At 42.2% G+C, this 13,381-nt stretch overlaps 1 protein-coding gene across 2 annotated transcripts in view; it reads right to left on the reverse strand.

Moving 5' to 3' along the window:
- CNTN1 (contactin 1) overlaps positions 1-13,381 on the reverse strand; it is a 295,541-nt gene that overhangs the window by 123,297 nt on the left and 158,863 nt on the right. For both annotated transcript variants that reach the window (XM_069764781.1, XM_069764782.1), the window contains one exon: positions 6,478-6,601. In XM_069764781.1, the coding sequence (XP_069620882.1) occupies positions 6,478-6,529 (52 nt within the window). In that variant the 5' untranslated portion in view covers positions 6,530-6,601. The remainder of the gene's footprint in view (positions 1-6,477; positions 6,602-13,381) is intronic.

Consider the following 13,381-nt stretch of genomic DNA (forward strand, 5'->3'; position numbering starts at 1 on the left):
GAAGTTTTTGCCTGCTGAGCGAAATTATGATGTTGGCAATCGAGAGTTGCTGGCCATGAAGTGGGCATTCGAGGAGTGGCGTCATTGGCTTGAAGGAGCTAAGCATCGCGTGGTGGTCTTGACTGATCATAAGAACTTGACTTATCTCGAGTCTGCCAAGCGGTTGAATCCTAGACAGGCTCGTTGGTCGCTGTTTTTTGCCCGTTTTGATTTTGTGATTTCGTACCTTCCGGGCTCTAAAAATGTGAAGGCGGATGCTCTGTCTAGGAGTTTTGTGCCCGACTCTCCGGGTTTATCTGAGCCGGCGGGTATTCTCAAAGAGGGAGTAATTGTGTCTGCCATTTCCCCTGATTTGCGGCGGGTGCTGCAAAAATTTCAGGCTAATAAACCTGATCGTTGCCCAGCGGAGAAACTGTTTGTCCCTGATAGGTGGACGAATAAAGTTATCTCTGAGGTTCATTGTTCGGTGTTGGCTGGTCATCCTGGAATCTTTGGTACCAGAGAGTTAGTGGCTAGATCCTTTTGGTGGCCATCTCTGTCGCGGGATGTGCGTTCTTTTGTGCAGTCCTGTGGGATTTGTGCTCGGGCTAAGCCCTGCTGTTCTCGTGCCAGTGGGTTGCTTTTGCCCTTGCCGGTCCCGAAGAGGCCTTGGACACATTTCTATGGATTTTATTTCAGATCTTCCCATCTCTCAAAAAATGTCAGTCATTTGGGTGGTTTGTGATCGCTTCTCTAAGATGGTCCATTTGGTACCCTTGTCTAAATTACCTTCCTCCTCTGATTTGGTGCCATTGTTCTTCCAGCATGTGGTTCGTTTACATGGCATTCCAGAGAATATCGTTTCTGACAGAGGTTCCCAGTTTGTTTCGAGGTTTTGGCGAGCCTTTTGTGCTAGGATGGGCATTGACTTGTCTTTTTCCTCGGCTTTCCATCCTCAGACTGATGGCCAGACCGAACGAACCAATCAGACCTTGTAAACATATCTGAGATGCTTTGTTTCTGCTGATCAGGATGACTGGGTGTCCTTTTTGCCTTTGGCTGAGTTCGCCCTTAATAATCGGGCCAGCTCGGCTATCTTGGTTTCGCCGTTTTTCTGCAACTCTGGGTTCCATCCTCGTTTCTCTTCAGGGCAGGTTGAGTCTTCGGACTGTCCTGGTGTGGATACTGTGGTGGACAGGTTGCAGCAGATTTGGACTCATGTAGTGGACAATTTGACCTTGTCCCAGGAGAAGGCTCAACGTTTCGCTAATCGCAGACGCTGTGTGGGTCCCCGACTTCATGTTGGGGATTTGGTTTGGTTATCTTCTCGTCATATTCCTATGAAGGTTTCCTCTCCTAAGTTTAAACCTCGTTTCATTGGTCCGTATAGGATTTCTGAGGTTCTTAATCCTGTGTCTTTTTGTCTGACCCTTCCAGATTCTTTTTCCATTCATAACGTATTCCATAGGTCATTGTTGCGGAGATACGTGGCACCTATGGTTCCATCTGTTGATCCTCCTGCCCCGGTTTTGGTGGAGGGGGAGTTGGAGTATATTGTGGAGAAGATTTTGGATTCTCGTGTTTCAAGACGGAAATTCCAGTATCTGGTTAAGTGGAAGGGTTATGGTCAGGAAGATAATTCCTGGGTCTTTGCCTCTGATGTCCATGCTCCCGATCTTGTTCGTGCCTTTCATATAGCTCATCCTGGTCGTCCTGGGGGCTTTGGTGAGGGTTCGGTGACCCCTCCTCAAGGGGGGGGGTACTGTTGTGAATTCTGTGGCAGAGCTCCCTCCTGTGGTCACAAGTGGTACTTCGGCTGATTCTCTCTGTGAGCTTCCGTTGGTGGAGGAGAGTGGTACTGCGGCTTCTGAGTTTCCTTCCTCAGGTGATGTGGTGAAGTCGTTAGGTGCTGCTCTATTTAACTCCACCTAGTGCTTTGATCCTGGCCTCCAGTCAATGTTCTAGTATTGGACCTGTTTCCTCCTGGATCGTTCCTGTGGCCTGCTGCTCTGCATAGCTAAGTTCCGCTTTTGCTATTTGTTTGCTGTTTTTTTCTGTCCAACTTGCTTTTTGTTTTTTCTTGCTTGCTGGAAGCTCTGGGACGCAGAGGGTGTACCTCCGTGCCGTTAGTTCGGTACGGAGGGTCTTTTTGCCCCCTTTGCGTGGTTGTTTGTAGGGTTTTGTGTTGACCGCAAAGTTACCTTTCCTATCCTCGCTCTGTTCAGAAAGTCGGGCCTCACTTTGCTAAATCTATTTCATCTCTACGTTTGTCTTTTCATCTTAACTCACAGTCATTATATGTGGGGGCTGCATTTCCTTTGGGGTACTTCTCTGAGGCAAGGTAGGCTTATTTTCTATCTTCAGGCTAGCTAGTTTCTCAGGCTGTGCCGAGTTGCATAGGGAGCGTTAGGCGCAATCCACGGCTGCCTCTAGTGTGGTTGGAGAGGATTAGGGATTGCGGTCAGCAGAGTTCCCACGTCTCAGAGCTCGTTCTATGTTTTTGGGTTATTGTCAGATCACTGTATGTGCTCTGACTTCTATGTCCATTGTGGTACTGAATTACCAGATCATAACAACCCCCATTACTAATCCTGTAGTAAAAAGTAATAAACACATAAACAAAAAAAATCTTTGTTTAAATTAAAAAAACTACTCAATTCTTTCCCTGGTTCATCAATTTAGTAAAGAAAAATGAAAAACTCCCACACCAGTCCGCAGTGGTCCACAGATTCCCATAAAGTCCCAAGTCAGCAAAAACACATGTATCCTTATTCTGAGAGCAAAACTTCATAGGTTTAGAAGCGGCCACTGCTGGGTCTCACGCTGCGTTCCGCAAGAGCCAGAGAATGATGAGCAGTGACATCAGTAAGATTACAGCAATTGATAGTCACCGTGTCACACAGAGGGAATCTCATCATTCTGGCTTTCACACTTACCGCTCATCACTCCCGCTCTTGCACTGCTCTCTGTGTGACCTGGCGGCTGTGAACTGTGGTAACCTTACTGGCGGCACCGCTCATCACAGCTGCCAGGCCTCGCGGAGTGCAGAGTGAGATCTGGCAATGACTGCTGCAGTAATCTATTGAGCTTAATTCTTTGAACGAAGCTCTATACATTTTGGAGGACAGAATCAAGAATCGTTATGGGACCTCCATGTGGACTACCGCGAACCTACATATTTTTTATCACTGTAGAGCTGGAAGACTTGATCCAAGAGATCAACTCCCCCATATTTTTTGTTGTAACAAATGTCTGCTTTAGTAACCTATGTAGAGGAACCTTGTACACAGGTGGGGGTGGTGCAGTCATCATGCATGGTTAACAAGAAAAGGACATCACTCTTGTCCTTGTACTTGCCCACCAGGATGTTAGAATACAAGAAGAAAAAAGGAGGGCACACCTAAGATACAATAAACACTAAATGATGAATGGAATCACCTGCAGCACGTTAATAACAGGGCATGAGCAAAGACAAGGGAAGAGGCACATGCTGAATAATAGGTATCACCAGGAATAAGAGTAAATAACAATACTTTATTTAGTAATCAACCATGCAAACAAAAGACAATATTAAAACATTTCAAAACCAAAACATGGTGAATGCACCTGTCATGCCCATCATACAGCAGTGACACTCCTCTGAAAAAACTGTTCCAAAATATGCGTGGCCCCAAATATGACTCTATACAGACTAAGCAATATTATACACTTGAATAGGTTAGTATACCAAGCTGGAAAAAGTATGCTGAATTAGTAAAGCCCAATATGCCCAGCATGTGATAGGTCAATGTTAATTAAGAGTATCATGTAAAAAAGATACAATATAATATATATAATATTATAGATAATAATATAATAAAACAACTATATATAGATGAGCAAAAATATAGACCCTAATACACATAATAGTTTGGTAAAAAGAAAAAGAGTCAAGCTATGTAAATATAGATAGTGCATGAGTGCATATCACAAATAAGGCACACAAGAGGTTAATGCCTAAGATGATAAAACCCTGGTGAGAAGTTTCGGTGGTGCACATTGGATAAAACCAAAAAAGGTTGTGCATTGAGGGAAAAGTCTGTCAAACCAGCACGTGCGAGGATGAAAGTACTGCAGGTGGGGCAATGCTGACGAACAAGAATGAGGGAGGAGGAAGAGACCCCACCGACGTATGTGGCTTCTTCAGGGGGATGTCTATAAGAGGCGCCGAATCTGGCACTTAACCTCACTCCTCCCACTTGCCCTGTAGCGATGGCAAGTGGGGTTCATATTTGTGGGGTTGATGTCACCTTTGTATTGTCAGGTGACATCAAGCCCACAGGCTAGTAGAGGAGTCTATATTCTATACAATAGTCATATTATTATTTGAAATAATAACACAGACTTCTTTAATGAATCTTAATTAAACCATAGTCACCGAACGCCTATGAAGGGTTAACCTAAGAAAAATTAAAGCAGGCTTTATTTTGTGCTTTTCGACTGCATCTTGCTGTTTTGAGATAAATTTTGTTACTATGTAAAAGTTCATAGTTGCTATGAGACCTTGATTGTTTCAACCTGAACAAGACATGAGACTGAATGTGTATTGTTCTACGAGACCTTGACGTGCAGGCTGTTCCTGCATTCTTATAGGTTTAGCACTGTGAGCGTGTTCTTATGTTGATTGGTTGAAGTATAACTTGTTAAAATTATGAAAAGTGTGACACAATAAACGGGGGTCAGAGATCTGTTACGATACTCCCAAACAGAGATATACGTCTCCGTCTGGTCATTTTCAGTTCTGATTACTTTGAGAGCAGTCACTAATGTGACTGCTCTCAAAAATAGCCGTCAATACACTGACAGTAGGCAATCGCTCCCGCAGTGTATAGCACTGAGCTGCCATGAAAAAGTTCTCACGCAGCGGTGCCATAAGCGAGAGCACTGGAACTGATCAGCTGATGAACTCTGGTGAACTCTCACACGGGAGCTCACTGATACACTGCGGGAGCGATAACCTCCTGTCAGTGTATCTCAGGCGGCCGGGTACAGCAGTCACATCCGGGACTTGGTGTAAGGTGTGTATAATGGGATTTTTTATTTTTATTTGAATATGTATGTAATTATTTTTTTTTAGCTGGGTGCACAGGCGCCGGCTGAGGAGACAGCAGTGACAGCAGACGTAGCCTGATAGGAGCAGTAGTCTCATCAGCCCACGCCTGCTGACCTGCAGTAAGGTTTTTAACGTGGGTCACTGCTGCGGGTCACAGCCACAGCTGTGGGGTCACACTGACATCTGATAGCATGACCCCGCAGCGCTCTGACCGTCGGTCTTATCGGCAGTAGCCTTACCACCAATAAGAACCTCCTTGCCAGTGTTACACGTTACAGCACCGATCATAGTTGGACCTCAGTGTTTCAGGCAATTTCTATGCCTGAAACACTGAAATCGCTGTGATTGCTTGTTCAGAATAATTTCTACCAATAGGGAAACACAATTTAAAATGTTTTTAGCGGTCCTTTCTGGTCATAATAAAAAATAAAAATAAAAAATGTAAAATTAGACAAGCATTTACATTTGCTCGAATATCAGCCAAGAAAATAAATTGATATAGACACGACATAACATTAAGTTCTATGTATCGCAAACAAAAAGGGCAAAAAGTATTTAAATACCAAAACAAGAACACTTTTTAGGATCATTAAACGCACATTTACAATAAAACCTGAAAATGTGTCTGGTGAGGGAGAGGAGAAAATGGCCCGGTTATGAACTGGTTACCAGCAATACATTGAACCTCTCTTCTAAGATATAAAACTCATGTTGATACATAAAAGCAATGTGCATGCTTAGATTACCCTACATTCCAACGACTGTGTTCTATTTTCTTCAGAAAAAAATGGCCAAGCAAGACTGTAGCATTTTCTATTTTAATAAAATGCCGAAATAGTAGTAAAGTTTATGCAACATAGCCTTTGAATAAGACTCTTAAATTTATTATATTACTTACATGACTGCTTGTCAGGATTTCATCTCCCCTAACTATTCATATGGTCATATAGCTCTTTGAAGTCCAGCAATATATTTACATGGACAGTCCATTCTTCCTTTACCAAGAAATTCCTGTTTGAATTGATATGCAATTTAGATCTGAAGCCTGTGTCACTCCAGCTCTATTCCCCACCCAGTGCTTGCCCTCTCCTGCTTGACTGATGTCTCTTTGCTGTGTGACGTCAGGCAAAGTAGCCATTAGTAATGAATGGGGAGGTGGTGCTAGGTGTTGACTAGAGCTGGATTGACAAAGGCTTCAGATGTGCAATAGCTCTTAACCTCACTTGCATATCAATTCAAACACTGATTTATCAGTTAAAGAGAAACAGACTGACCATGTAAAGTTATTGCTGGACTTGTCTTTGAAACAGGTCCATGAACATATAAATAGTTTTGGGTGTTTAATCCTACTGCCAAATTACCTTTAAAGAAGAATTCCACATTTAAGATCTAAAAATGTCTCTTACCTGCCCTGCAGAAGAATATGTACAATAAAAGTTGCGTTACAACAGGCCACATTTTGGATGAAGTTGAGTGTGAAGAAAGTTACTAAATGCTTCTGTTCACCACTTTTGCTTGTTCTGTTTTCAACTGTAAGAAAAATCAAGTATTAGGTATGATTTACATGATAAACAGTCCATTGACAATAGGCATTCTTAGTTTCAGAAGTGAGACCCTCACCAATCGAAGTGTGATTACAATTGTGATATGCCTAAACTTTACTTAGTGCTGTGGAGTTGGTAAACCGAACTCCTGCTGCTCTATATTCCTACACTCTGACTCCAGCTTCAATGCCATTTCCTTGATAAATTGCTCAGACACAATAACTAATTAAATAACTAACTAAAAACAATATTTACAGTAGTATAATTATCTCTCTCTCTATATATATATATATATATAGCTGAGTGTATGTATGTGGGTGTGTGGTATGTATCAAACCACACCCACTCCACATAGCCCCACCCACTTCATAGCCAATGGAGAGCGGCAGTGGGTTGGAAGGGGTCGGGACTAACCGAGGGGATTTCGGGTGACAGTTGACAGAGGAATGGAGGATTTGGTGCTCGGGTGGCGGAAGAGGACAGTGCGGGAGCCAGGCGCAGGTAATCACTGCATGGGGGGGCCATGGAGGGGGCGGCAGGAGCTCCAAGGGAGGAGGCAGCAGCCGTGGACAGGAGGGGAGGAGAGCGAGACCACTTCTGTGTCCTCCCCCTCTCACCGTGCATACTACCCCATATCCCCACATGACTCAACTGCCCTCAGCCTGTCACAGCCCTGTCATGGCCAGGGCGCAAGTTGGGCTCACACTGCACAAGGGGGCTCACAATACACGGGGAGTCTCACAATACAGAAGGGGTCTCACCCTGCAAAGGAAAGGTGCTCACAATATACGGGAGTAGACGGGCATGGCACCAGGAGATGGAACAGGATCCTTGATGCAAACAACTGGCTAAGACGATGGTGCAGACAACAAAGATTTGGATTCCTGGACCACGGTGTGAATTACTGGTATGATGGACTCCTCGCCAGAGACGGACTACACCTCAACAAACCTGGGAAACACACATTCGCCAGAAGACTCGCTACACTCATCAGGAGGGCGTTAAACTAGAAGAAGAGGGGACGGGAAGAAAAACATTAGACTCGAACAAAGACGACCCAGGAAAACATACTCAGAAGGGAGGTAAGAACATTTCTAAAACAATCCACAGTGAGGAGATTGGAACAAAACAAAATCCTCTAAACTGCATGCTCGCAAACGCCAGAAGCCTGACAAACAAGATGGAAGAACTAGAAGCAGAAATATCTACAGGTAACTTTGACATAGTGGGAATAACCGAGACATGGTTAGATGAAAGCTATGACTGGGCAGTTAACTTACAGGGTTACAGTCTGTTTAGAAAGGATCGTAAAAATCGGAGAGGAGGAGGGGTTTGTCTCTATGTAAAGTCTTGTCTAAAGTCCACTTTAAGGGAGGATATTAGCGAAGGGAATGAGGATGTCGAGTCCATATGGGTTGAAATTCATGGAGGGAAAAATGGTAACAAAATTCTCATTGGGGTCTGTTACAAACCCCCAAATATAACAGAAAGCATGGAAAGTCTACTTCTAAAGCAGATAGATGAAGCTGCAACCCATAATGAGGTCCTGGTTATGGGGGACTTTAACTACCCGGATATTAACTGGGAAACAGAAACCTGTGAAACCCATAAAGGCAACAGGTTTCTGCTAATAACCAAGAAAAATTATCTTTCACAATTGGTGCAGAATCCAACCAGAGGAGCAGCACTTTTAGACCTAATACTATCTAATAGACCTGACAGAATAACAAATCTGCAGGTGGTCGGGCATTTAGGAAATAGCGACCACAATATTGTGCAGTTTCACCTGTCTTTCACTAGGGGGACTTGTCAGGGAGTCACAAAAACATTGAACTTTAGGAAGGCAAAGTTTGAACAGCTTAGAGATGCCCTTAATCTGGTAGACTGGGACAATATCCTCAGAAATAAGAATACAGATAATAAATGGGAAATGTTTAAGAACATCCTAAATAGGCAGTGTAAGCGGTTTATACCTTGTGGGAATAAAAGGACTAGAAATAGGAAAAACCCAATGTGGCTAAACAAAGAAGTAAGACAGGCAATTAACAGTAAAAAGAAAGCATTTGCACTACTAAAGCAGGATGGCACCATTGAAGCTCTAAAAAACTATAGGGAGAAAAATACTTTATCTAAAAAACTAATTAAAGCTGCCAAAAAGGAAACAGAGAAGCACATTGCTAAGGAGAGTAAAACTAATCCCAAACTGTTCTTCAACTATATCAATAGTAAAAGAATAAAAACTGAAAATGTAGGCCCCTTAAAAAATAGTGAGGAAAGAATGGTTGTAGATGACGAGGAAAAAGCTAACATATTAAACACCTTCTTCTCCATGGTATTCACGGTGGAAAATGAAATGCTAGGTGAAATCCCAAGAAACAATGAAAACCCTATATTAAGGGTCACCAATCTAACCCAAGAAGAGGTGCGAAACCGGCTAAATAAGATTAAAATAGATAAATCTCCGGGTCCGGATGGCATACACCCACGAGTACTAAGAGAACTAAGTAATGTAATAGATAAACCATTATTTCTTATTTTTAGTGACTCTATAGCGACAGGGTCTGTTCCGCAGGACTGGCGCATAGCAAATGTGGTGCCAATATTCAAAAAGGGCTCTAAAAGTGAACCTGGAAATTATAGGCCAGTAAGTCTAACCTCTATTGTTGGTAAAATATTTGAAGGGTTTCTGAGGGATGTTATTCTGGATTATCTCAATGAGAATAACTGTTTAACTCCATATCAGCATGGGTTTATGAGAAATCGCTCCTGTCAAACCAATCTAATCAGTTTTTATGAAGAGGTAAGCTATAGGCTGGACCACGGTGAGTCATTGGACGTGGTATATCTCGATTTTTCCAAAGCGTTTGATACCGTGCCGCACAAGAGGTTGGTACACAAAATGAGAATGCTTGGTCTGGGGGAAAATGTGTGTAAATGGGTTAGTAACTGGCTTAGTGATAGAAAGCAGAGGGTGGTTATAAATGGTATAGTCTCTAACTGGGTCGCTGTGACCAGTGGGGTACCGCAGGGGTCAGTATTGGGACCTGTTCTCTTCAACATATTCATTAATGATCTGGTAGAAGGTTTACACAGTAAAATATCGATATTTGCAGATGATACAAAACTATGTAAAGCAGTTAATACAAGAGAAGATAGTATTCTGCTACAGATGGATCTGGATAAGTTGGAAACTTGGGCTGAAAGGTGGCAGATGAGGTTTAACAATGATAAATGTAAGGTTATACACATGGGAAGAGGGAATCAATATCACCATTACACACTGAACGGGAAACCACTGGGTAAATCTGACAGGGAGAAGGACTTGGGGATCCTAGTTAATGATAAACTTACCTGGAGCAGCCAGTGCCAGGCAGCAGCTGCCAAGGCAAACAGGATCATGGGGTGCATTAAAAGAGGTCTGGATACACATGATGAGAGCATTATACTGCCTCTGTACAAATCCCTAGTTAGACCGCACATGGAGTACTGTGTCCAGTTTTGGGCACCGGTGCTCAGGAAGGATATAATGGAACTAGAGAGAGTACAAAGGAGGGCAACAAAATTAATAAAGGGGATGGGAGAACTACAATACCCAGATAGATTAGCGAAATTAGGATTATTTAGTCTAGAAAAAAGACGACTGAGGGGCGATCTAATAACCATGTATAAGTATATAAGGGGACAATACAAATATCTCGCTGAGGATCTGTTTATACCAAGGAAGGTGACGGGCACAAGGGGGCATTCTTTGCGTCTGGAGGAGAGAAGGTTTTTCCACCAACATAGAAGAGGATTCTTTACTGTTAGGGCAGTGAGAATCTGGAATTGCTTGCCTGAGGAGGTGGTGATGGCGAACTCAGTCGAGGGGTTCAAGAGAGGCCTGGATGTCTTCCTGGAGCAGAACAATATTGTATCATACAATTATTAGGTTCTGTAGAAGGACGTAGATCTGGGTATTTATTATGATGGAATATAGGCTGAACTGGATGGACAAATGTCTTTTTTCGGCCTTACTAACTATGTTACTATGTTACTATGTTACTATGTCTCACACTGCAAGGGAAGGGGTGCTCACAATACAAAGGGGGTCTCACACTGCACAGATGGTCTATGTCGAGGCAACGTCGGGCTCTTCAGCAAGTAGCATATAAAGATCATGTCTACATGATAGTAAACAGTTTTAGCACATTTCTAGCAACTATAAGATGAGCCATCTACAACTCCATCTTTACAGCCCTGACATTACTACATCGAAGCATCTCTTTAAACAATACAAACACATTGGAAAAGATTTATCATAGGTTTATAGGAAAAAGAAAAAAAAATTCTGAAGATGGTATCTTTAACTGTTTCAATATTTTGGAAAATGTTGAAATTTTGTCTTTTGAAAGAATGTGACAGTAGTGTGTTGTGTTGTGCGTGGTGTAATACTATTACTAATGTATAATGACGGAGTCTTGTGATCAAGTGTAAACTTCAGAAGGCAAAAGACACAACTGTTGTAACAATGAGCCCAGCTGCACGAACAGAAAATCTTCTCTATTGGAACACATTTAAAGTGCAAGCTACATCCACATTGGCTTAAATTACACGAAAGATTGACGCGTTTCTGAGTCATGTAATTTAAAATGCTATAGGAAGTGAGCTTAAGTAGTTAACCACTTCCGGTGAGCACACTAATGATACAATTAGATACCGTATCTCACGATATGTTTAAAATAAATGAAAATTAAAAACGATACAGACAAAAACACAAAAGAACGTCATAATGGAAGCAATTCAGATATAAATGACAGCTACTGGAAAAGCAGTACAATACGCAAGGGAAACAGAGGGTGGTGGAAAAAAAGGTACTAAATAAAAAATGGACTCTGATATTGAGTTTGGAAATCCCCCATGACTCCCTGTTTCTGAGACGCCATTCCCTGTCTCCTCTTCTCTTGTGATTCTACATCTGTTCTATCACATATACTTTTAGCGACATAATATTACCGTCATGACAAGAGATGAAGTGTTTCAAAGCTTGGGATATATTTCTATGGCTTTTGTTGTTTTTTGACATTGTGGATGTGTTCTTTTTTGTATTCTGCTGCTTTTCCAGTCAATGTCATTTATACATAAATTGTTTCCATTATTTTTAACTCCATTTTACTTTTAATGACAGTTTGTTTTTAACATGCCATGTGATGTAATTTATCTAATTACACTACCGTTCAAAAATTTAGGGTCAGTTAGAAATTTCCTTATTTTTGAAAGAAAAGCAGTTTTTTTTCCAATGAAGCTAACATTAAGTGATTCAGAAATACACTCTATACATTGTTAATGTGGTAAATGACTATTTTGGCTGCAAACGTCTGGTTTGTAATGCAATATCTTCATAGGTGTATAGAGGCCCATTTCCAACAACCATCACTCCAGTGATCTTATCGTACTTTATGTTTGCTACTTTCACACTAGCGTTAACTGCAATACGTTAAAATGCGTCGTTTTGCCGAAAAAACGCATCCTGCAAAAGTGCTTGCAGGATGCGTTTTTTCCCCATAGACTTGCATTGGCGACGTATTGCGACGGATTGGCATACGTCGGTATACGTCGTACGACGGATGCGTCGAAATTTGGCGACCCGTCGTCTGGAAAAACGTAGATTGTAACGTTTTTTGGCTCCGACAAAAAAAGTGTCGCGACGCATCCTGCGGCATGCGTCTTTGGCTACAATGAAAGTCTATGAGCGACGGATCCGTCGATACACGTCGTACGACGCAATGCAGCGCTGCAATACGTTTTTTTCTACTGAGCATGCTCAGAACCAGGATTTTGTAGTTAATTGGCCAGACATCCCCAAATCTATATAAACCTGGCCTGGGCCTTCAACCCCACATATGCCAACAAGAAGACAGAGAGACTCAGAAGAAGCCTGCAAGACCCCAGCCTGAAATCAAGACCCCAGCCTGACATCAAGACCCCAGCCTGACATCAAGACCCCAGCCTGGCAGCAAAGACCTTCCAGCCACACTCCAACAGTGTGACTATTGCCATTTTTGGGTGCGTGTGTGTGTGTGTGTGTGCGTGTGCGTGTGTGTGCATTTGTGTGTGTGTGTGCATTTGTGTATGACGTACTGACTACAGCAAGAGCTTAAAACCTGAATACAACCTGAGGCCTGCCGTCGTCCTGCAACAGCCAGTGCCCTGCTACAGTCCAGATCTACCCTGAGGCCTGCCACTGTGAAGACATCAAGCTCCAGCCGGAGGACTGATGGCCGTGTGTGTGTGTGTGTGTGTGTGTGTGTGTGTGTGTGTGTGTGTGTATTTTTGTACTGCTGTGTGCTTTTGTATTTATGTGTTCACGTGGCTGCACCTTATTATGCCTTCGCCAATATTATGCCTGTTCATGTGTTATGCTTGTGTTCTGACTCTGCTTGCAGGTATGTTTGTGTGTGTCTTGTTGGTTGCATGTGCATTTGTCAATGCCATATTGGTTAATGTACTTTTTTTATGTATTTACTAAGTATAGTGGTTTGTGCAGCATGTGTGAATGTTTTTTTTTTTTTTTTTTTTAATCGGATGTATTATTGCAAAGTCTAGTGGTCTGCAGCTTGTGGTTAGAATGTGTGAGTGTTTTTTTTTTTTTTTTTAAAGTGTTGATTTTTTTAATTTACTGTTGAAACCATTCCCAGTTGATGTACTTGTATTTAAAATAAAGAGCATTTCTGCTCCATTGTGATTTAAAAAAAAAAAAACGAAAAAAAAAATATTAATAAAATGTTTA

This window comes from Ranitomeya imitator, chromosome 4 (assembly GCF_032444005.1).
Source record: "Ranitomeya imitator isolate aRanImi1 chromosome 4, aRanImi1.pri, whole genome shotgun sequence".
Taxonomy (NCBI): domain Eukaryota; kingdom Metazoa; phylum Chordata; class Amphibia; order Anura; family Dendrobatidae; genus Ranitomeya; species Ranitomeya imitator.